Below are 25,172 nucleotides of genomic sequence, written 5' to 3'. Positions count from 1 at the left end.
CCATTACCCCTTGTCCTATCATTGTTTGCCACCAAGAAGAGCCTGGCTCCATCCTCATGGCACCCACCCTTTATATATTTATAAACATTAATGAGGTCCCCCCTTAGTCTCCTCTTCTCCAAACTAAAGAGACCCAGCTCCCTCAGCCTTTCTTCATAAGGGAGGTGCTCCACTCCCTTAATCATCTTCGTTGCCCTATGCTGGACCCTCTCCAGCAGTTCCCTGTCCTTCTGGAACTGAGGGCCCAGAACTGGACACAATATTCCAGATGTGGTCTCACCAGGGCAGAGTAGAGGGGAAGGAGAACCTCTCTCGACCTACTAACCACCCCCCTTCTAATACACCCCAGGATGCCATTGGCCTTCCTGGCCACAAGGGCCCAGTGCTGGCTCATGGTCACCCTGCTGTCCCCAGGACCCCCAGGTCCCTTTCCCCTACACTGCTCTCTAATATGTAATTTCCCAACCTATACTGGAACCTGGGCTTGTTCCTGCCCAGGTGCAGGACTCTACACTTGCCCTTGTTAAATTTCATTAGGTTATTCCCCGCCCAGCTCTCCAGCCTGTCCAGGTCCCGCTGGATGGCAGCACAGCCTTCTGGCGTGTCAGCCACCCCTCCCAGCTTAGTGTCATCAGCAAACTTGCTGACAGTACACTCTATTCCCTCGTCTAAATCGTTAATGAATATATTGAATAATATTGGCCCCAGTACTGACCCCTGAGGCACTCCACTAGATACTGGCCTCCTACTGGTCCCCATCGGGGTTCACAGGGCCACTTCCTGCTCCTCGGCCACTACCACCTCAACAAGCTGAGGTTTGAGATAAGCCCACACCATGCTCAAAGGAACTGACAAGTCCACTTCACCCACTTCAGTATGAGAGCTGCCAGCCACAACACCCCCGAGGAGAATCACAGAGCTACTCTATCCATGGCACAGAATGGCCAATCAATATCCCACTTATATCTTAAGACCTTAAGAGCTTCTACCACTAAAACCTGGGCTGATGAGACTTGCAGATGGTGAACACCCTGGAAAGAATACAGATGAGAGCACAGATAGCTCTCCTGGGCCGTGGGTGCACAAAGCAGCCTACAGTGGTGCATCCCTGAGCCTGATAAGCAGCAATGAACGCTTATACTATGGACACGGGCGTTCCTGGTCATGAGGTGGTGATCCTACCTGTGCAAGACCTGATATGTCTCCTCCAGCCTTGAGGATCCTCACAGCAAGAGGCTGTGGCAGCCACCCACATCTCTTGTGCAGTGGAGAAGGCAGCTGGGTTTGGCGATGCCAGTGTCACTGCACAAACATTTGCTACAGAGTGCACACAGGTTACTCCAGGGTGAAAAAAACTGGGGGGATGCTTTGGGGCAGGATGTGGGAGGTGTGTGGGGCATCTCCCAGGGTCACCTCAGCAGCTGCAGGCAAAGGAACACAGAGCAGAGGCACAGCTCTACATCCCTGCACACTGCATACTTATGTATGGTGTGTGACGTGTATCCTGTGTGTCCCTGTCACACAGTTTATCGCCAGTAACCACTTGTTTGTGTGACAGTTGCCCGTTGCTTGCCAGGGCATGGCCGGCGCAGCTGTGCAGGGAGCGGCTGGCGGTGCGACCCGACACGTCCGGGCTCGGCTGGGCCAGGCGCAGCTGGCACGGCCAGGTCACATGTTGTTCTGGCCCAGTGCCTGTCCCACCCGCTTGGCTGTGTCTGCACCAGCAGGACTAGGCCAGACTGGGACGTTTGGTTCTGCCTGTACTAGCTGGCACGGGCAGGCCAAGCAGCTCAAGAACGACTGTGCCTGGCAGGGAACAGCCACCAGATCTGTTCAAGGCCGTATCAGTGTCTGTGAACAGTTTGTGCCCATATTCCATCTTAGAATATTAACAAGGAGAGAAAGAGCAAAAGCAAGCCCTCTGTTTAGAACTAAAGAACAGATTTGCTGACAAAGGAAGTCTTATACACGTTCCCAAATATCCCACACCTCTTATGGATTTTGCAATTATTGGAGCTGCAACAACATCTGCTGGCTTCCCACCATGCTCTTGCAAACCTTCCATCCTCCTGCAAAGCCTCAAGCCCCAATGGTCCAGGACCATCCTTGCCATGGAGGATGCGGACCTCTTGGGAGGAACCAGGTCCAGACCCTCAACTGCCAGAAACGAAACCTGCTGGGGAGGTGACAACTCACACGTGTCCTCTCTTTAGAGGGATACTACTGATGCACAAGCCTTTTCTTAGGAGTTAGTGCTCAAAAAAGGTGCAGCACAACCACAAGGCTGAGTTCAAGGAATTTAGACTGTTGCAAAGAATGTAATATGAAAAGAAGGAAAACTCCAGTGGGACCCAGATGCTCCTTTCATGCTCTCACTGAATTCCCTTTCCAGCCACATCTGTGTGGCAATCCCCTGTCAGGTGTCAAGCCTGTGGCAGCACAGGCAGTCCCCGTCCCTGCTGATCCTCACAGGACTCACACAAGCGATGTTCCTCACTGTTGGTAGATGTGCCAGTTTCATCAAGCTGCTCAAAAACAACAACTTGTATTCTGAAGAAATGCCAGTGACATTTCCTTTTTTCCAGTGCCTTTTGTTTTTTGCATTTTCTTTTTTTTTTATTACAGTTCAACATTTTTATGAGAAATTACATCAAAACCTGAAATTCGCACATTTTTTGCCTTATGTAATATGAAGTAATAAATTAACAATGGTCCATTACCAAAAAGCCCCAAATCACTTTAAAAAATTATCTCTTTGTTGATAACACTGTGTTTTTCCAGGACCAGAACAACAGGAAGAGCTCTTTCAAATAAGATAGTAGGGAAAATAAATAAGAGTTTTCCTTCCTACTCTAGGGCAGAAACTGTTACCCGTCACCCCAAAGGTGCTACAACATCAGTAAAACATCTGGATCCCTTGGCTTTCTCTCCCCTGGCTCAGCAATTGGCACTTTTGTCCTTTCCCAACTGGGAAGAGCGAGGAGCCATCGGTGAAACGGAGTTGTCAGAGCTCCAGCAGCACCAGTGCAGTGCTGGATGTGACCCTATGCCAAAGCCACCTCTGATGGCCTCCCGGAGACCACGGCATGACACTGGGGACCCTGTCCCCTCTGATGGCCTCCCAGAGACCACGGCATGACACTGGGGACCCTGTCCCCTCTGATGGCCTCCCAGAGACCACGGCATGACACTGGGGTCCCTGTCCCCTCTGATGGCCTCCCAGAGACCACGGCATGACACTGGGGTCCCTGTCCCCTCTGATGGCCTCCCGGAGACCACGGCATGACACTGGGGTCCCTGTCCCCTCTGATGGCCTCCCGGAGACCACGGCATGACACTGGGGACCCTGTCCCCTCTGATGGCCTCCCAGAGACCACGGCATGACACTGGGGTCCCTGTCCCCTCTGATGGCCTCCCAGAGACCACAACACAACACTGGGGACCCTGTCCCCTCTGATGGCCTCCCAGAGACCACAACACAACACTGGGGACCCTGTCCCCCCAAGCTCCACAGGGCTCCTCAGACATGAGTCTGTTGAGGATCACAGAATCACACAGAATGGTTGGGGTTGGAAAGGACCTCTGGAGATCATCTAGTCCAACCCAACTGCTAAAGCAGGTTCACCTATGCTGCTCAGCACCGGTGGCAGCATCACCCATCAGGCTTCGTGCTGATGTGATTATGGACACTTTACACTTTGCAGGTATTCCCTCTCGAGTCCTCCCAAGCTTCTCCTAGGTTAAAAAAAAAAAATAAATAAAATAAAAAAGGCGTGTTCCCATTTCTAGGTGATGGTATGACGTGGTGTGACAGCGTGAACCGATGGCACACAGCAAGTGTCCTCGTGGCGTGCTCTCCACCACCCAGAAGTGCACACAGCCTTCCAGTTGTCTGTTTTACCATTCCCAGTCTGACAACTCACTGTCCCCTGTGTAAATAACATGAACCTCCCACATGGTCAAGTAGCAGATGAGAAGTAACTCGTATTTGGTCAGCTAAGGCCACCTGTCATCAGTGATGCAGCAAGCGTGGGGATGTCTTCAACCACTGTCATCAAAACAATCACCTTGTCCTGGAAATGACGTCTGTAGCCTGGCTTGGACTATCACTGGACTTTATTTTTGTACCATGCACATGCACAGATGCCAACACATCCCTCTGCCTACCTGGAAATATCATGTTAGTGGATTGCACAGACACTCTCAGCTGTTTCACTATTGTTGCAGGCCAAAAAAGGCAATTTAGGAAACATTTATGCTAACTGAAGTGAGTTTTCTGTTCTTGTTTTTTGAATTTATTATTTCCAATTGGAGATCTGTGACAGATTCACAGCATTTCTCTGGCAGCAAAAAATGCCGCCTGTGGTCTGAAGTGGCAGTCGAGGCGGTAGGTCAGTGAGTCGCCCTGCCAGCGCTGCCCTGGAGCCCCACGGCCGCGGACAAGTGTCCCCAGGACACCGACACCAGTGGGAGATGCTGCAGCTGCAGCCAGAAAGGTGTTTTCTACCCGTTGGTGCAGAGCTGGTTTAATGCCCTTTTTTTCCAAGGCATTTTGGACCAGGGTGAGCTCAAGATGCTGCTCAGGGTGTTTGCAGAACAAGCCCCAGCCCCACCGCAATCAGGACCAGCACAGGGACACTGGAACCCGCTTGTCTTAATCCTCCTGCCATGGCTGCTCCATTTAAAGTCGTATTTATTATCCACACCACAGCAGTACTGGGGGCGGGGGGAAACAGATTTAATTAATTAAAGATTCCAAAATCCTTAAGTAAAAGATGCTATGTAAATGCAAATTGTTATTAAACATGCTTTGCACCAAAACATGTTTACCATAGTTAAATTCAACATTTAAATCCACAGCCAAACTCCCAGCAGAGTCAAGCTGTACATCATCAAAAGAGGCAGTTAATAGCCTGGGTCTTAGTGGGGTACAAGTGGCCTCGTTTGCTTTCTCAAATGCGCTTGTTCTTTTTTAATGGCAAGATAAGAATTCATAAAAATGGAAAAATTCAACAGTGTTTCAGCTAGACTCTGTCCTGTCATTAAAAATGACACTTTTGTTTTCAGATTGGCTGCCTTTCCACAAGAGTTTATGTGGCCTTTTTTCAAGTCTTTAACATGACAGGGCCTATTGGGAGTGACGAATAGATTATTGGAAAATGCATCTGCACTTTTATCTATTAAATGTAGAGACTAAGCTGTAAATCTAGCCTTATGCTGCACTAGAAACCAGCCATCTACCAACACCAATTTGCACTTCAAAACAGTCCCACAGAAATTCAAGTATAATTTGGTGATAATGTTTAAACACTGATCAACATTTCCATGTAGAGACAGATGACATGACCAAAACATAATGGCCTCAGAAAAACACTTATTCTTGCTATTAAAACTAGCCAACAAAAATTTTAACAAAGCATTTTTCCAGAAGAAAAATCAATTCTGAAAACAAAATCATCAAAATCCTTTGATTCAGCTAGTGAAAACGCAGCTGTAAGACTGCCGCTTGCCAATGTTTCAGCAATCAGCTGGATAACGATTCCCTCCAGGCCCCCCTGCAACCCTTCCTCTCCGTGGGCAGGTCTGTCCCACTCACACAGGTCTGGCTTATCCAAGTGCTCCTCGACTCCTCAATAGTCACTGGAAAGAGACAGGTACCCTCTGATGAGGATCCTTAATTTTATATCCAAAAATTCATGGAATAAGTCACATTTTGCAAGTGCTTTCTCCTTTCTACCTGGAGATCTCACTACAGTCACGACCCGCCACTGACCTCCTAAATGGTGAGAAATCAGTGAAGAGATTCCATTGCTAACTCATTCTTAAAATGCACAGTAGCACATGCATAATAAGGGACAAATAGTGTTTCCTAATGAAGCCAGGCTCTTTCATTATGGTCAGCAGGACCTGAGTTTAGACCTAAATTCACAATAATAAACAAACTACACCTGCAGAATCAACTAGATAGAAGATTTGGGGGTTGATTTTTCTTTTTACTACAGCAATACACAAATTAAAACAAACATCCGCATTTTCCCCCAGGAATCACCAAGGGCAGATTTCCCAAACCATTTCCCAGCACTACTAATGCAATTTTGGACCTCACGTCAATGAAACATGGACCCTCTACCACATTTTTGCGTCTCTAAAGTAATAGTTGTCTTCACTGTGAACACCAGGTATGCAAGAAAGAGTGAAAAGTCCTAATTCACGACGTATTCCTCAAAGGTATGTATCGGGAGCTTTATTTTTGCTTCTGAGCCTCACAGTATTGTTTCTATTGGACATTAAAAGTACTTTATTGTCTCAGACCATCATCAAAAATGGTCCATGAAAGGCAGATCAGCTAAGGCTTAGGCCAAAACAGAAGCGTCCCTTTCTTGGCTCCTTCCAGCAACAGTTGCAGAGGGCGCGCCGGTGCTGAAGAAAGAAGAGCGCTGGTTATCAGTGAAACTTGCTTTGGCAATCGTAAGGAGAAGATAAGGCTTGAAAAGAGGTGGTGGCTCATTCTGGAGGGATGAGCGCTCAGAATCCAGCCAAGTCTTGGTGGAGAGGAGTCTTTTCCTTAGGGTCCACCTGGACCTTCCCCAGAGGGTTCAGCCTGTGGCCATTCCCCACCGTGTCTACTCACACTGATCGAATACTCCACCCAAGCGTACACACCTCACCACACACCGCTCCTGCAGCTTCTCACTAAGACTAAACTCTTGATTTCTCTGGTGTACCCCGAGACACCTAACTTCCAATCCATAAAAAGAAATAGGCCAGATTCCAAGCTGCTTAGACAACTCCAATGTCCCCTCTTCTCCAGAGGGACACAGCCCTGGCAGAGATCATCAGAGAGCTTGGGTCAGGCCAAGAATCCCATGGAAAGCATTTGAGAACTGGCCTGTTTTCTGGGTGGATAGAGAACCAGGGATGAGGAGGGATAGGGCAGGGACGGGGGGGAAGAAAACTGAAAAAACCCTGCATAAAGCAAATAAGGGAAAGCAGCAAAACATCCATCCTTTCTTCCATGTTTTGGTGGATCTAAAGACTGTTCCTTTAAACACATATATGGATAGGGGAAAATAAATGTGTGAGAAAGCTTCCTCGTGCACCTGCGCCACTTTCAGGCACATACCAGCACAGGCAGACCTTCAGAAGGTGCCAGTGGTCCCAGCTCCATGGACTGCAAACCGCCCAAGAGCCAACCTGGGCACAATCCCAGGAGCGTGGAAGCACCATCCCTACCACAGAAACACAGAGCAGCTGAGGTCAGAAAGCAGCTCCGGAGTTCATCCAGCACAAGTCTCTTGCTCAGAGCAGAGCCACCTAAAGCAGGTTGCCCAGGACCATGTCCAATCGGGCTTTGGACTTCTCCAAGGAGGGACACTCAGCAGCCTCTCTGAGCAACCTGTGCCAGCATTTGACCATCCGCACAGAAGAGAACGTTTCTTCTCATGTGTAAGAGGAGTTTCCCATGTTTTAGTTTGTGCCCCTGGCCTCCTGCCCAGCCACTGGCAGCACTGAGAAGAGCCCGAGTCCCCATCAGCATTGATGCAGCTGGGTAAGGTTCCTTCTGCAAGCGTCCTTTTCCCAAGTGCAAACTCCCACAGCTCTTGCAGGCTCACCATCACCACTTCCAAGCTTGCATACAGAGTTTCTGGCCCCCTTCTCTGAATCCTTCTGTATGAACAGACACATCTTCTGGGTGCTTCTGCTCTTGCTCTCTGTTAGGCGCACTCCAGTCCTGTTGCTTGCATAGGACCACTCCTTAGCATCACTCAGGCAGTGCTTGACCCTCCCTAATCAGGAGGCTGGAGACCGAAGCTCAAAGCACCCTCTGATCAGGATTACCACAATCGAATGTGTTATAATGCACGCAAATGTGGGTTATGCAAAAAGCAGATGTCTACTCCAAATTCAATGCCTAAGCTCTAGTCTATGGAGAGGGGATGGCATCTTGAGACTCCTCCACCCAAAGGTTGGCATCCGGGGTTGTTCAGAATAATCCTTCTTAATCCACAGGCTGAGAAGGATCTGGAGCAATCCTTCTGGGGGTGATCTGCATCCTACATATCACTTGTTTTCTTGTTAAAAAACACCCAAGAAGTTATTTCGGATGGTATTGAGCTAAATGCTAAATATGATTGGTGTTTAATTCTGGTCAGAGATCAGCTTCAGACTTTAGGGGAGCGGCTCTCCCTCCTTGTTCCTGGAGGCATCAGAATCCATGCTGGCTGCAGACACTGACCTGCTCAGGAGCGATCTGGTTTTGGCAGGGCTTCCAGTCCAACTGCCTGGTCACCATCTCATGCCTAGCTTCAGAAGTGACCAAAAATGTCTGCCATTTAACAAACGCTGGTGAAACAGAGGCCCATAGATCTCAGTCACGGCACGATGGGATGAATGAAGCAGGATGAAGAGTCAGGAAATAGACTCCTGTGAGACTGAGTCCTCCTAAGGGAACATATGCCCAGTGGCCAGCTGGGGATGGTGTGTTACAGCAGAACAGCAGCAAGAAATGGCTTGTCTTTTGACATGCATATAATCCTTTTTAGCGTTTTTGTTTTCTCACTATGAAAATTTACACAAAATATGCAGGAATATGGAAAGTGAAACATATCCCTGCTACCTGCATTAGCCACAAGCCTGTGCCACCCATGAAGAAATAACTGTCTGGTATAATACACAGTACCTAAGGTGTGGGATTCATCCACACTAAAGGAAGCACCGACCTTTCCAGGAGTGGAGGAGTCTGCCCAGCCAGTTGCACCTGTCCCACATTCCCTACGTCCCATTCAGTCTGTAGTTTGGGACTGGTTATACCTGGTGCTGAGTCTGGCAATGCCAGACAGAGCAGATGACCAAGATGACAGCCTTTGAGAGTGTCTCCCTTCCCCATCCCTCCAGATGACAAATGGATTCTGCTCCTGTTGTTCTGTTTCTCTTCACCTTTTCACTGTGCATACAAAACGTGCAGGAAAGCCAGTGCATTTGGCTCTATTGGACCAGCGTCTCCAAGGCTGACCCCTTGAGGGAACACAGAAGGTAATACTTCTTCTGTGCTGTGCTTACATGGTTGAGTGTGGAGGATAAGGACAACCTGTCTGTATTTGGTAGAGTGTCCCTCTCTCCCGCACAGGTGTGAAAGCTACGAAATGCGCTGCAGCCTGCTCATCAGTACAGCTGCAGCAGGACATGCGCGTCAGGCTGGAACCCAGCACATCTGAGAGCGTCCTGGCAGTGACGAGGAAGAGCCGGCGAGCAAAGGGCGATGGGGATGTCCCGGCACGGAAGAGGACCAGGCTCCCCCACTCCAACATCTGCTGGAGGAACAAACCAAAGCCCACTGCCAATGCTTACCCTGAGCTGCTTCTCCTAACAGAGCAACAGAGTTCACACCAGACCTCACTGCGGTGAGAGGCCATTCTTGGGCTCCAGGTGAGCTGGTGGCTGCGCTCCTGGCTCTGCCAACACCAACCGCCCCCGTGGCCAGCACGGCCAGCATGCCGCGGGTCCCTCTGTCTGCTGGCACCACAGCACCCAGCCTGCAGAGGTGTCAGTTTAGTGTGACTTTGTCCTCTCAAAGTGATACTGACCACGCTAAAATCAGCAAGCCAGAGCTGCGAAAATGCATCTGCAGGTAATTAGTAACAATCACAGGCTGCTTGGAAACTGCTGACTGCAGCAGTAATGAGCTGAGCACCTGTCACCAGCTTGTAAATGAAGAGAGCACTCATGGACCGTGGCAGCAAGCAGTAAGGGAAGCAGGTTTTTTAAAACTTAATATTTAATGTGGCATAAAAACAACTGAGAGAAATCAAGTGGTTCTTTAATCAGAGGTTTGGCTGGTGGTCCATAACACAACAGAGTCCTCAGAGGTACTGAGGACTGTCACTAAATTTTTTCTTAGACCTATTCTAGCAGCAAGCACAGCCTGAAAGACAATGTTTAAGCAATACTTTCATCTTCAAAAAGTGTCCCGAATGTTTTGATCTACCAGCTTGCTAAGAAATAGAAATCTTACATTTTCCACCAACAGATCTTTTGCATCTCAGCCCTCAATACTGTTCTTCTGCCCACACCACAGACCAGCAACCAGAACAATGAAAAGACTGTGATCATAATTCACTTAGGGCCTTCCTTCTCAGTTTTATTTGCATTACATTCTTTCACTATCTCCCTTACAGACTTAAAACAGAAAAAATTAACTAGATTTAGGTCTCTTCACAAATGGCAGCCCGGGAAGTCTCCAGACTCTGTCATAAAAACTGATTAAGCTTGAATGGCAGATACCAGCTATCAAAAGGACTTTAGTATTCTTAGCTCCAACCCCTGCATGTCATATTTCACATTCTTCACCCCCAGAAATGTGTCTTTTCAGCCCTATTCCCACCAATAGCTGCACCCTGGTGAAGCACCATCCATCACACATTGACTGTTCTGCCTCACTCACCAGAGGAGTTCCTGGTACAACCATTTCCCACCAACAGATTTTCTGGTTACTACCACTCACTTCCAGTGTTATAAGCAGCTCTTGGTCTCATGACGGTGAAGGTGTTACAAAACTGTTTATAATCTGGAATGTGAACTGAGAAATGAGGTCAACCTCTCAAGCCATTAGTACCACCAGACACAGACTTTGGACGTTTTGTGGAGCTTTATCACTTTTGCAGCTGGAAACACACCTAGCTGGCATGACCAAAACAAGCTGTCCCCCAAGTCTTTCGGTCTCCGGCTCTCATTTTGCTTGGACACATCACAGGATAGCCTGTCTGGAGAGAGGAAGAGTAGGAACACTCAAAAAAGGGTGAAGAAATTAAAAGCATCTAAAGAAAAGACTGGAGTTGAGGTTGGCCATTCTGTCTCCAAAGAGGAGGAGTTCGCAGGAGAAATACCACCACGGATCTGCAAGGCTTGGGTTCTTGCCGGCCAGACAAGGAACCACGGTCCAGGACCTGCTCTGGCAGGACCGCTCTCCTGAGTCCGTTTCTGACCACCGAAGTGGGGCTGAGACAAAGCAAACTTTCAGGTGTCACCTGCCTTGCCTACCACCTGCCCCCACCCACCCGCCCTTGGCCAAACTTAGGAACATTAAACCAACACATTTTCCATAGCTTTGGGCAGACCACAGACAACAAAAAAGTTGCTGTGTGCCAAAAGACAAGCGGCTGGGAAAGGAGGCCGGGCGGGCTGAACAGAGAGCTGTGGCTGGAACTCAGGAGTAGAAGGGGCGTTTGTGAGCTTTGGAAGAAGGGGCAAGCTACTCTAGAGGAATACAAGGATGCCCTGGAGTTACGCATGGAGAAAATCAGAAGGGCCAATGCCCAACTAGAGCTGAGTCTGACTGCTGCTGTAAAAGGGAACAAAAGAGCTTCTACAAATGTGTCAGCAACAAAAGGAGGGCTAAGGAGAATCTCCACCCTCTTGTGGATGCAGGGGGAGCACAGTGACATGGAATAAGAGAAAGGCTGAGGTGCTAAATGCCTTCTTTGTCCCAGTCTTTAATAGTAAGACCAGTAGAGCTCCAGGCACACAGCCCCCTGAGCCAGAAGGCAGGGACAGGGAGCAGAATGGAGCCCCGTAATCCAAGGGGAAATGGTTGGTGACCTGCTACACCACTTAGACAGACACAAGTCTATGGGGCTGGGTGGGATCCACCCAAGGGTGCTGATGGAGCTGTTGGAGGTGATCACCAAGCCACGTTCAACTATTTATGAGCAGTCCTTGGCTAACTGGGGACATCCCAGTTGACTGGAATTTTGCAAGTGTGACACCCATTTACAGGAAGGGCTGGAAGGAGAATTCGGGGAATTACAGACCTGTCGGTCTGACCCTGGTGCTGGGGAAGGTCATGGAGCAGATCATCCTGAGTGTCACCACATACAGGACAACCAAGCCATCAGGCCCAGTCAACATGGGTTTATGAGAGGCAGGTCCTGCCTGACCAACCTGATCTTCTATCACAAGATGACACAGTTAGTGGATGAGGAAAGGCTGTGCATGTTATGTACCTCAGTAAAGCCTTTCACACTGTATCCCACAGCATCTCCTGGAGAAACTGCAGCTCATGGCCTGGATGAGCATACTCTGTGATGGATAAAGAACTGGCTGGAGGGCTGGGCCCGAAGAGTTGTGGTGAATGGAGTCCAATCCAGTTGGGGGCCAGTCACAAGTGGTGTCCCCAGCGCTCAGTACTGGGGCCAGTTCTGTTTAATCTCTTCATTGATGATCTGGATGAGGGGATCGAGTGCACTCTCAGTGAGTCTGCAGCTGACACCAGGTTGGGTGGGAGTGTCGATCTGCTGGAGGGTAGGAGGGTTCTGCAGATGGAATGGACCAGCTGGATCGTTGGGTTGAGGCCAGTGGTCTGAGGTTCAACAAGGCCAAGTGCCAGGTCCTGTACTTGGGTCACAACGACCCCATGAATGCTGCAGCTGAGGAAGAGCAGCTGGAAAGTGCCTGGTGAAAAAGGACCTGGGGGTGTTGATCCACAGCTGCAGAATATGAGCCAGCATGAGCACAGGTGGCCAAGAAGGCCACCAGCATCCCAACTTATATCAGCATTGGTATGGCCAGCAGGCCCAGGACAGCGACTGTCCCTGTTCTGGGACCTGGGGAGGACAAACCGCCAATCCTGGGGCGGTTCTGGGCCCCTCGCACCAAGAAAGGCCTTGAGGTGCTGGAGCGAGTGGAGAGAAGGGAACGGAGCTGGTGAGGGGCTGGAGCACAAGTGTGATGGAGCGGCTGAGGGACCTGGGGGTTCAGCTGGAGAACAGGAGCTGAGGGGAGACCTTCTGATCTCTGAACTGCCTGAAAGGAGCTTGGAGCCAGGGGGGTCAGGCTCTGCTCCCCAGGAACAAGCGCCAGGAGCAGAGGAAACGGCCTCAAGTTGCGCCAGGGGAGGTTGAGGTTGGATCTGGGAACAATTTCTTCCCCAAAGGGCTGTGGGGCATTGAACAGGCTGCCCAGGACAGTGCTGGAGTCACCAGCCCTGGAGGGCTGGACAGACGGACATGAGGCTCTCAGGGACGTGGGGTAGTGCCAGGGCTGGGTTATGGTTGGACTTGATGATCTGGAGAGTCTCTTCCAACCTAAATGATTCTATGATTCTCATAAGGCAAAGTATGCAATGTGTCAGCAAATGTCTGATGGATCTCACGCTCATAACCACCATTGTTCGTCACTGCGCCATTCCTTACAATTTTCAGTGGTATCTAGTACAGATGAATGGCCAGTAGCAATATGCGGCTTTTGGTTACAAAGGAAAAAGGGCCAATAAATGTACGTTCTCTTCTGAACCCCCTGTCCCACTACAAAAACAGGGTGAGAAAAGAGACGTGACTGACAAAGTGAGTGAATTCTTGGGAGAAAATGGAGAAGTTTGTCCAGAGCTATGGTGACAAATGCACCACCAAGTGCACCGTAACTTACATGCCATGCACATTACAAAGCATGGCTTGCACTGAAATCTTCCTGCTCAACAGTCTGCATATCCCCTCAGCTCATAAGGAAAGCCTCAGAATAAGCAGGGCAACTCGGTTGTGTCATATATGGGCTCTATAGTGCTACAGGACCCAGATAGTGCTGGGGACTTCTGGGCGCTCCCAGAGCATAAGCAGCAGAGAACAGTTGCTAGGGGTGTTAGAAAAGGAAAAGGGAGGGTAACAGTCAGGCAACCTCCTCCAAAAATGTATCAGAAGACAAAGGTTTTAAAAGGGTTTTGATATGCTTGTGTAAATCTAAGTTTTATGAATGCAGGTGTTAGAAAACCCTACAGCAATATCAAATTAAAGATATAAATACCTCCTGCCTTGTAAAATGTGTTCTGTTATAGCCCTCACCCTGTCACATTTAAGAGCAATGGCAGGTTTTTTCTAGGCTTGCTACTCATAAAGCCTGCTCCTTGGTTTTGATGAGAACTAATAAATTTAACATTTGGAACTTTTGCTCAAGTGCAGGTTATGTCACAGAGAGAACACGCGTGATCCATAGCAAGCTCTGCAGCGTCTTTTCTGTAGCCACTTTTGCTCTAACAAACTTGATCAGTCAACTCACCAAATTCTGAGGAAGTAGTAACATAAGAAGTGCTGAAACCCGCATAAAAGAGCAAGATCTGCTGAAGCATCAAATTAAACAAGAGCTTTTGGCTGAGCCTGACAGTGGCCAGGTGCAAATCTTGAACAAGCAGTTCCTGAGGAGACAGCAGCAAGGAGGCACTCAGCCCTGTTACCTGCCTTCCAGGCTTCCAGCGCAGCTCCCATGCCGCCACGCAGCTCTGGCTGGCTGGTTTCACCAGCTCTCGCCAGCTCCTGGGAGCTGCAGGGGCTGCCAGGCGAGACAGCCGTGGGCACAGGCGTCTGCTGGGCTGCACTGGCCACAGAGAACACAAGTGTCCCCAATGGCATCATGTGCGTCACAGGGCTCTAACGGCACTGTGTGTGTCATGGGGCTCTACCGGCATCGTGCGTGTCACAGGGACATGGGCTTGGATGAGCCAGAGAAACCCCAGCAGATGAAGGAAGGGCAGCTGGACACCCGCGATGTGCCCATCAGCTGGATCCTTTGCAAGGAGCAGCAGCTTTGAAGACAGCTGCACAGTGCTCTGTACCAAACAATTACGGAATAATTTGCCTTGGGAGACACTTCTTAGACTTTCATAGGCTGAACATGTCGTTTATGACCCCAAAAAAGTTGGTTCACGTTCCTTCTTATATATGGGCATGCTTTCTCTCCCTGCCTGTTATGAGCCACAAATATCCCAAAACCCCTCTTCCTGCCCACCCACCCACCTCCAGACACCTCTCTCATCTATGACTCTGCCTCTTGAGCCACCCACCCATTACCCGACAGTTATCTCCATGTTTGTCCCCTCCCACTTTGAAGCAAACGTGGATGTCCTTACAGTTCATGTAACTGTTATTTCATTTGAATACTCCTAAACTTTTGGGAAGAAAAGCCAGAGACTGGGTTGGGTTAAAATACTTCAGTAATAACATTTGTTTTCAAAACTGCTCACCTGCTAGATGAGATTGTATTGCTTTCAAGATACAATACTACTACACTAAAAACGGTATCGCCTTCCGTTTTAGCAACAAAATAGAAAAGTAAATCCAATCTTTAGCAAAACAGAGAAAATCCAGTGATGAAATCTGCATGAGTTAGATACAATGACACAAGTAATACTCAGAGGTAACACGCATGGGAAACACAGAGCCTTGAATTTTAAAATCCCATTTCTTCTGATTCTCACAACTGCTTTGAGACATAATTTTGTCGTTTTCTTACCATTTGGTCAATCTCCTCCCAGGTGACGTGGTCAGTCCAAAAACACTGCATGACCACAGTATTTTCCAAATTCTACCTCTTCTGAACTCCTGCCCTGTCTCTGCCACATAAATGCAGATGATGCTGCGTTCCTTGAACAAACAACCTTTCCTTTTCATCCAAGTGCTGAGCCCTGGTGCACAATTAAAATTCCAGAATGGTATAAAACACGAGCATTTGTAGGAACCAAAGCAACCAAAATTCAGGCTAGTCTGAACTGTCAGAAAACCCCCAGCCAGTCGAACATGCCAGGTGCCTTTATGAAAACCAAGCAACAAGGCCAAAAGCAGCAGGGAGCATTCTGCTGCCTCGCGGCATCCGAGATGCAGGTTTGGGGTGGGGGCAGATCCCGGGCAGGGGGATAGAAGTCAGCTCTGTTGGGTCCAAGCAAACACAACGGATTTATACGCACCATGCACCTGACTTGCAACAGAGCTGCTATGAAATCACAGTTTAAAAGACGTTTTGAGCAAATGGCTCCACATCTCATGCAGCTCCTCCAGAAAGGCCATCGCCCTGCAGCGTGCACACGAGCGCGTGCTCCGCACCGCTCATCGGCGCTGGACAACTGCTCACCTGTGACAATGGGGTAGGACTGCGGCCCGGGAACGCTGGCTCCCAAATCTGCAGAAGTAGGGCTGGTTATATTGGCCTTCATGTCATCTAATCCACCAGCTAACGATGCCATGGCTGAGTATTCAGTTGCCTGGAAAAAGGAACAGAAGGCATTTTAGTGATAATAAATGTACTATTCTGTCGGGGATTGGCTCAAGGAGCACAGACATGAGTCCACCAAGCAACTGTACGAGCAGAGCCCATTCTAGTTGACATAAGTAGGCCTTAGTTAGCTTGTCTATTAGGCCGTGGGAAAGGGGGGAACGGAAAAGTACTGACTAAGGCAGGGTCAGGATATCCTTGAAGAGATAAGAGTCAGAAGAATGCGGGATGCGCATAGCTAGCTAAACCCAAGTAGGTGGAGTAAGTAAATGTAACCTTTTAGTGCTTAGCCTATTAGATAGAGACAAGTATGCATAATTATGGTATTTGGTATAAATGCACGCTATCTCGGGCAATAAAGTTGAAGTATGCTTTATCACTCATATTGAGTCGGCTGCATTTCTTCCTCCGTCCGCTCGGGTCTGGAACTCTGATGGGATTTCTTCCCGCACTATTCAAGAGCTTTTGCCTGTATGACAAAAAGCAGATGCAATATAGAACTCAAAAGGTCCCTTTTCCAGTCAGTTTTAAAGCAAATACCCGTTTACACAGGGCCATTAAGCATTCAAAATGCTCAATAAGTGGGTCTGTGCTTATCATAGATGTTCTTGGAAAATACCAAAATGGGCTTTCTTTATAAAATCAGAGTCAAACTCATCAATACATAACAAAATTTTCCTTAAAGAGCTGATCTTGTAGAGCAACAGGAGCTGTAACTTCCAACTGCAAGTTACTTGCTTACTAGAGAAAAAATGCTCCTGTCAGTTAGAACCACAGAACCACAGAACCACAGAACCACAGAACCACAGAACCACAGAGGGTTTGTGCTGCAGGGCCCTCCCCAGCCCCCCCAGCCCCCTGCCATGACAGGGACATCTTCACCAGCTCAGGGTGCTCAGAGCCCCGTCCAGCCTGGCCTGGGATGTCCCAGGGATGGTTCATCCACCACCTCTCTGGGTACCTGGCACAGGCTCTCACCACCCTCAGGGCAACAATTTCTTCCTCATGTCTGGCCTGAATCTCCCTCCTTTAGTTTAAACCATCAGCCCTTGTCCTGTCACAACAGGCCCTGCTCAAAAGTCTGTCCCATCTTTCTCATGGGCCCCTTTTAAGCACCGAAAGGCCACGCTACAGCCTCCCTGGAGCTTCTCTTCTCCATCTGAACAGACCAGCTCTCTCAGCCTGTTGACCTGAACTCTCCTTATTTCCGTGGGGACACCTGGAGAGACAGGCTCTAATGAGCAGGTGGGAACAGGGTCTCCCGCTCAGCCCCCCTTTTCTTAGGAATGCTGCATTTCCCCATTATATCATAAGAAACAGTGTGTACATAAAGTATTTGGTTAATGGAGGCATTTGTAGCCAACTGTTCCTAAATCCAAATTATTTAAAAACAAATCGCCTGACAGTTGTAAGGATGGTCTTTCATCTCAAGGTATATTTTTAATCTTATTAGCCAAAGCTACGGTAAATGAGCAGAGGTTCTCAGAAATCAGACTGTTTCTGTCCTATAACCCTGTAAAAGTCCACGTAGCTCTGGCGGTCTACAGCAGGTGAGGCCAATACTTATATCAAGTAGGACTTTCACATACATGGCAGAAAGCTTATCCTCATTTGCCTTTTTATGTGATTTCTTACTGTCAGGATGTTTCACACAAAACTGGGAAGCTTCCTTTCAAAGTTCTTCCTTCTCTGTTGCAGTGTGCACTTCAAGCTTCCGTCCCCTGTTTGTGAGATTGCCATCATGCACACAGCAACCAGAGGACGACGACTCTACGGGAAGAAGAGCAACAGGAACAGACGAACCGAGCAGCCTCGGCACGCCGAGCCAACGCAGCGCCCGTCCGGAACTGAAGCAGCCAATGGGGGTCACAGGACCCTGTGATTCTTTTTAAGCTCCCAAAAAAAAGTTCACTTATTTTTTTTTTAATTTATTTTTTAGGAAACAAAAGCTATTATGAGTGAACAGATGTTTCTCCCTCCCTTGCAAGTTTCTTGGAAATGTCCAAGAGGCCAGGACACAATCTGGTATTTACCATGAGCTCAGCACTTCAGGTCAGGTATGGTTTAGATGGATAACTCCATATCAGGAGGTCTGTGTTAACACACGCGTGTTTCTTCCAAGGACGACACCTGCCTGAGGCGCCAGTACAGCCTGTCACCCTGGAGCATCCCACATACGCAGCTCTTTCAGACGAGCATGTTAAATGGTTTTGCCAGTGACAGCTGCTGCCACCCCGTTCCTTCACCCAGCCCACGGATCAGCAATCCAGGGTGCTCTGGATCACAGGCTTCTCAGTCAGCACCTGTCTCCTGTGCATTTAACTTCTGTTCCTCAGCCCTTCCAGCTCATTCCCCCTCCAGCAACTTCTGTGCCCTTGTCTTTCCCACATCCTCACGCAGCCAGACACTTTCTTCTACCACCACTGCCTCAAAGATGCAGACAGCCACATTTTCAACATTCCAGGAAATCTGGAGAGGTCCCAGATGACGGGAAGCTGGCAAACATTGTCCCATTCTACAAGAAGGGCAAGAGGGATGACTGTGGCAACTGCAGGCCTGTCAGCCTCACTTCTGAGCCTGGCAAAATTATGGACGAGATTGTTCTGGGAGTTAATGAAAAACATCTGAACAACAACACAGTCATTGGTCCCAGCCAGCACAGGTTCATGAGGGGAAAATCTTGCCTGATCAACTCATTTTCTTTCAACTACAAGCTTACCCACCTAGTTGACCAAGGGAAGCCTATTGACATGATCTTTTTGGATTTCAGTAAAGCCTTTGATAGTGTCTCTCACACGATCTTCCTGGGCGAGATGTCCAGCACACAGCTGGGAGAACACACAGTGCAGTGGGTGAGCAATTGGCTGACGGGACAGGCTAGCAAACGGGGTGGTGTCAGGTTGGCAGCCAGTCACTAGCGGGTTCCATAGGGACCCACCTTAGTGCCAGTACTCTGCAATGTCTTTACGAGTGACTTAAACTCAGGACTTGAGGGATTGCTTAGCAAGTTTGCTGATAACAGAAAGTTGGGAGGAGCTGTTGACACTTTGGAGGGCAAAGAGGCCCTGCAGAGGGATCTGGACAAATTGGAAAACTGGGCAATCACCAACCACGTGAGGTTCAACAAGGGCAAGTGCCAGATTTTGCACCTGAGACGCGCAGCCATGGCTGTACAGACAGACTGGGGGACGAGATGCTGGAGAGCAGCTCCGCAGAGAGGGATATGGGGGTTCTGGTCTATGGCAAGTTGAACATGAGCAACCAGCGTCCCTGGAGCCAAGAGGGACCCGTGTCCTGGTGCACCCAGCTCAGCACGGCCAGCCGGGCAGGGGGGGACTGTCCCGTTCTGCTCTGCACTGGGGCAGCCTCACCTGCAGCATTCACTGTGTGCAGGGCTGGGGAACAGGATAAAGGAGATAAAGCTACTGGAGGGTGTCCAGAGGAGGCTATGAGGTTGGTGAAGGGTTTGGAGGGGAAGCCATGTGAGGAGCAGCTGCAGTCCCTGGGTTTGCTCAGCTGGAGCAGAGCAGACTGAGCGCAGAGCTCATGGGCTGCAGGTTCCTCAGCAGGAGCAGGAGGGGCAGGGTGAGCTCTGCTCTGTGACAGTGACAGAGCCCAGGGAACGGCAGGAGATGTGCCAGGGAGGGTCAGTGGGACATGAGGAAAAGGTTCTTCACCCAGAGGTGCTGGACACTGAACAGACTCCCCAGGGAGGTGTCACAGCCCAACCTGACAGTGTTCAAGAAGAGACTGGACAACGTCCCCAGACACACGGGGTGACCTGTGGGGTGTCCTGTGTAGGGACAGCAGTTGGACTCCACGGTCCTGTGGGTCCTTCCAGCTCAGGACATTCTACAATTCTATGATGTCTGCTTCAGCTCCGCCTGGTGCTTGGGCAGGACCACCCCAGGAGTGTCCCTCCTCTGTGGAGGATGCCAGCTATGGTCCCAGCAGTTCTCCTCTCTACAAGTGCAACCAAACTGCTGCTTCTCATTCCACATGCCACCAAGGTACATATTTCAGCTACCCCACAACACTCCATGTTGTCCGACATCCTACGTGCACATGGGTACATGCACATGCTGTGGCACCACCGGGCGTTTTAGCTCCCCAAAGCCCTGATCTGACCAGACACCAAGGAAAATGAGAACAGCTGCAGACCTGCAGAGTTGTGCCAGGCAGCTGGTGGAGCACGAGTTGTGTGAGACGGGCTGGCAGCACAGGGCAGGAAAAAGCTGTGCATGGGCACTGCTGTTTGGCACCTGTGATGTCTGGAGAAGAGTACACACCACTCCCCAGGGAAAGACACCTGATTTCACCCCTTCTGCCTTAAGCAAGCCATAGCCGCACCATATCCAGACTAGAAAATCTCTTTGTCTCTTCCCACAGCACGTGGACCCACCACTCCCCATGGGCAGGGTGTGACTTCCAGCTTATGAAGCAGGAGCTGGACGCCAGCTGTTCAGGAGGAAGCATCCAGCTGTGCCACAGGCTGGGTCACATGTGGGGCTGGAACAGGGGGTGCATATCCAAATCCTACAGCCATCGTGGCTTTAGGGTCTTGCCGCTACTTGCACAAACCCATCTGGGACCAGACCGAGCATCTGTCCACAAACCCCAGAGACGGGGGCCTGGAGCAGGCTGCAGATGTCAAAACACCAATGCTTGCTTCCTTCTGTGGTCCAGGGACCTGATGCAAGAAGAAGCAGGATGAGATCTCACACCTGAACTGTAATGGTCTGAGAGCACCATGTCAATGAACTGCGAGCTGGGCCCTTCAGGCTCAGAGGGACTGACCAGTTTCAGTGTCAGAGGGAAGCAGCTGTCAGGGTGCAGCACACCCCACTGGGGCCAGGACGGTGGTACCCAAATCCTCCACACCCTCCTGCCTGGGGGGATGCAGGGATGCACGGCAGCATGACCCAAACCACGGGACCAGGGGGACTGGGAGCGTCATGGTTGCCCAGAATGGTGTGGAGGGAGAACCCATAGTCAGGCAGCGCTTCCACAGGGCTCCACGAGACACAGGTATGAGAAATGGAGATCTGGGGTCCCTCCCAGCTGTTGGTCCCAGCAGCATGCTGCAGGCAGGAGCCACACCACTTTTGTAATGTCCCAGCAACTTTTCCCAGAGGTAAGAACAGTGGAATTTTCAGGGATTTCATGCTGCTTCCCTGTTTCTATGACAAAACTCTGCCTGCATCCCTCCTCAGAGCCATCACCAACCAGCCACCAGCAGCCACAGCAGCCATGCACTGACCACCACCACTGCACCAGCACCTGGCAGAGTGAGCCTGGGCCATGGGGCAGCCACGGCGGCTGCTGATCCCACACCTCCTTGCACAGCCCTAGGGGAGGAGGGAGCCCCCATGTCACCCCCATCCCTGCAGTCGCAGTTCCCACAGCAAAGCAGTGGAGACGCGGCCAGGGCAGCAAAATACTGCACAAGAGCTGTGGGCAGAGAAGGAACAATGCCACTGCGAACAGTGCCCATCACTGCCCGACTGCATGGAGGAAAGGGTCAGCAGAGGCACCTTCTATCCCCGATGGAGAGGACAGCTGGGGGTGTGGAGCAGAAGACCCTCCACCCCTCACCCGACCAGCAGGTGCTGCCTGCAGCCCCTCATCCCTGTGCAGGGGCTGGGGGATCACAGCACCCCTGAAGAAGCAGCGGTGTCTCCTCTGCCCACCCCCCAGGCAGAGCCCATCCTTCCAGACACCCTGTCCGAGAGGAGAGAAAACCCCGGGAGAGGCGGCGCTGGTGGAGCAGCCCCTCACCTCACAGACCCACCAGGACCCTCCCAGGGAGCCTCTCCAGCCACTTGGTGAGGGAGCAGAGGGGGTCTCGGGTTTGGCTCCTCCACTGGTGCGATGGTGCTGCAGCCAGCCCGGAGCAGCCTGGGGCAGCGGGGCATGACCAGGGTCCCTCCCATGCAGGGGGAAGCCTGACCTGCTGCTCATTAGGTAAAAAAGCAAGAGGCGGGTGTTCAGTACCCTAGAAATTACCTGAAAAATGACTGCCTGCGGTTGTACCACGCACTGTCTCATCAGCATGGAGCACCACTGCCATAGCATGGAGGAGAGAAAACACAGACACATGAAATGAGGAATATAGAAAGGAGAGACCGAGAAGGACAAACTGAAAGGAGGGTCAGGACAGGGTCTCCTGTGCTCCCTCTGCCCCATCCCACTAGTCCTGGGCGGATGGGACCCCTGGCAGAAGTCAGGGCTGGCCCCAGCAGGCTTGGCCTACCCGGGGGAGCGGGCTCGGGGGCACAAGGGAGGAAGGACTCTGTGCCCATGGACAGCAGCGCAGCCCGTGACGGGCAGCAGGGCCTGCTCAGTGTTTTTCCTGCGTGTCCTCCCTGCAGAGGGCACGTGGGAAGGTTTCTGCGCTGGGAGGAGTTCCACATCCACTTCCAGTGCAAAAGATTTTTTTAAATACTACCTCCCAGAAAGGGGGAAGTGGTGGGCGGATGGAGGGAAAACGGGTGCAGGAGTGTTTCAGTACCATTTCCAAACAGTTTCCGTAGCATGGGAAAGGCCAGGCTCTGACATCTCCTACTGCGCTGCAGTGAAGTGGAGAGACAGCCCATCACCAGCTTCACCTGCACCTTTCCCAGGGAAGATGCCTGAACACAACCCACCGAAACATCAACCCACCCTACACCTACAGCAATTTCCTCTTCAAGATTTACCTGGAATTTTATCCCAAGGTGGCAGACAAAAACAGACACACAGTGGGGAATAAGACCACTCCCTAAACCAGCCTGGTTCTGGGTGCCGGTGTGGGAAACTGAAGAGGTCCCAGGGCTGGGACAGGCCCTGCGGCCACGCTGCAACCAGGGGCGTGGGACACACGCATCTCGTCTTGCCTTGCCCTTTCCAGACACAGACCCCGCGACCCCTCAAGGGACCGTGCCCAACAGCGGCAGAGCAGAGGCGTCTGCTGCGCGGCCATCACCGGGATCCCGCCGGTGCCCACGAGGACACACACGTGCTGCTTTTTGCATGTGCTCGGTTTTCCGGACCGCAGCTGCAGAGCCCTGGGCAGGCGTGATGCGGAGCCCCCCGTGGCTTCGGCTGCCACCACAGCCACCCAGGCCCACAACACCGCCGACAGCCGCGGTGACAGAGCTCACACCAGCGTGGCGACTCAGACAGACCCACGCAGGCTGTGCAGCTTCCCCGACAGACACGGCGCTCCCAGCGCTGCGAGGGGCTGACAGGATAATGTCTCTCACATTGTGGCCAAACCAGCTCTGCAACATCCAGCCACGAGAGATGGGACAAGGAGCAGGAGGTGGGACAATGATAAGGTGAATTGCAATTTACATTTCAAAGATAAGCTCAAGAGCCATAAAGCCTGGCTGGCTGACACGGGAGGAGGGGCGTGTGTTGAAGGGCACGTGTCTGATAGGCCCAGTGTGGCAATAAGGGAGAAAACCCCAGACTGCCAAGATCTTCAAGGTGCCTGAGACCCTTTGGGACTCTTCCATCTTTCACAATCACCCCCCAGTGATGTCTGCACAACACACCAAAGACTATGCAAGCAGGCAATCCAGGGGACTATAAGAAGCCCAGCTGCACAAGCATTGCATCTTGAGGACAACTGCACCCACCAGCCTCACTGAAGGGACTCGACAAGACACCGGAGAACGCTGCGCGTCGCTGCAAGACTACGAACCCCATCAGACACAAAGCAGAGCTACAAGGTGGTGAAACTTCTCTCCTTTCCTTCCTAGACTTCTATTGTTTTGCTTTCTTTCCTATAACTAATACAGTAACATAAGATTTACAGCCCCACATGTGCTGCAAACTTTTTACGTTTACCAATTGAACTTAAATGACACAAATCTTTCTGCCACCAAATCATTTGCCCATTGGGCCAAGCTGCAAAATAAAATCCTCTTGTTTATGGACCTTAAGTATCCTGTATACTCTTTTACACCCAAGGGGACCGACAAATCTGAGTCACCTGTCCCCCCACCCACACGTCTGGGTGGGAGGTGACAAGCGCCTGCGCTACCAAAAAACGATGAAAACAGCACTTCCTCTCTTTTAAACCAGGTGCTAATCTGAGGTCTCCAAGTGGCGCAGTGCTGTCCCCTGGGCTGCGAGCACCAAAACCCCCGCTCAGCGCTCACACAGCAGCAGGAGAGACCCCACACCTCACGTCTGCGAGTCAGCACGTAGCAATGCTTTAAAATTAATAAATAAAGGCAGAAGCGGCGCACACCAGGCAGGCTGTCCGCAGACAAAGGGAAGAAATTCGTAACATTGGATATGGTTCGAAGAGTTTAATCCAAAGCAGCTTTAATTAATCTCCCCAGGCTTTCAGAAACCCAGCGCCGCTCGCAGCTGCACAGGCTCTGGTGCTGCTCTGCCTGAAATTTTATGGGAATGGAAAATCCATCCGAACACCCTCCTCAGCCTCGGATCCAGATGGGAAAGGCATCTGAAAACCGATATATCAACGCCTCGGCAGTGCTGCCACCAGCCACCCCTCCATTCCATAATTTACATCCCGTTCCCCGCACTACGCGCCGCGGCCACTGAAAACAATCCCGCTTTGGGGTAAAGGCTATTGCCACAGCTAATTGGGACGGAGCCCCCGTTTCCCTTTGTTGTTGGCAACGCTGGGCTCTTTGCTGTCTCACAGGGCATGGGAGTTTGATTTCAGTGGTATAACCTTTTTTCCTCCATTTAAACTGAATATTTATGAATTTCCCTTTCACAAATGATATATGTTTTTTAAAAATTAACAGCTGTGTTTAGTTTCAGCCCAAATCCAATTAAGATTGTGCACATCCCCAGAGATTCCTCTGAAGACAGTGGGAATTAACTAGTGCACCCTGCCATGAACACATTTACCCTCATACTTCAGAATAACTGACCTGGTTTTGACCCAATCTTCAGATTATCTGCATGTGGGAAGCAACGTGCTACATTTTACACTTCCACGGTGCAATCCATAAGTGGATGCAGTCGTTCTCAGATTTTCCAAAGGGACCCCCAAATCCAATCTAAATGCGTAGAATTTACCTGTTGTTTTTCTTTTATACGTATAAATGGCTGCATTTCCATTCGCTCTTTGTTTCTCATTTTCATTTTGTTCTAATATCTGCATGTAAATGTCTGAA

The 25,172-nt window shown here is 50.4% G+C and overlaps 1 protein-coding gene across 1 annotated transcript in view; it reads right to left on the bottom strand.

The window, feature by feature from the left end:
- Positions 1 to 25,172, bottom strand: part of PAX5 (paired box 5) — a 146,564-nt gene that overhangs the window by 53,555 nt on the left and 67,837 nt on the right. The window contains 2 exon segments of the mRNA XM_065046608.1: positions 15,889 to 16,018; positions 22,036 to 22,092. Of these exon segments, the coding sequence (XP_064902680.1) occupies positions 15,889 to 16,018; positions 22,036 to 22,092 (187 nt within the window).

The sequence above is a fragment of the Columba livia genome, chromosome Z (genome assembly GCF_036013475.1).
Source record: "Columba livia isolate bColLiv1 breed racing homer chromosome Z, bColLiv1.pat.W.v2, whole genome shotgun sequence".
Classification (NCBI taxonomy): Eukaryota; Metazoa; Chordata; class Aves; order Columbiformes; family Columbidae; genus Columba; species Columba livia.
The sequence above is the reverse complement of the archived record's forward strand: the minus strand, read 5'-3'. Positions and strand labels throughout refer to the sequence as shown.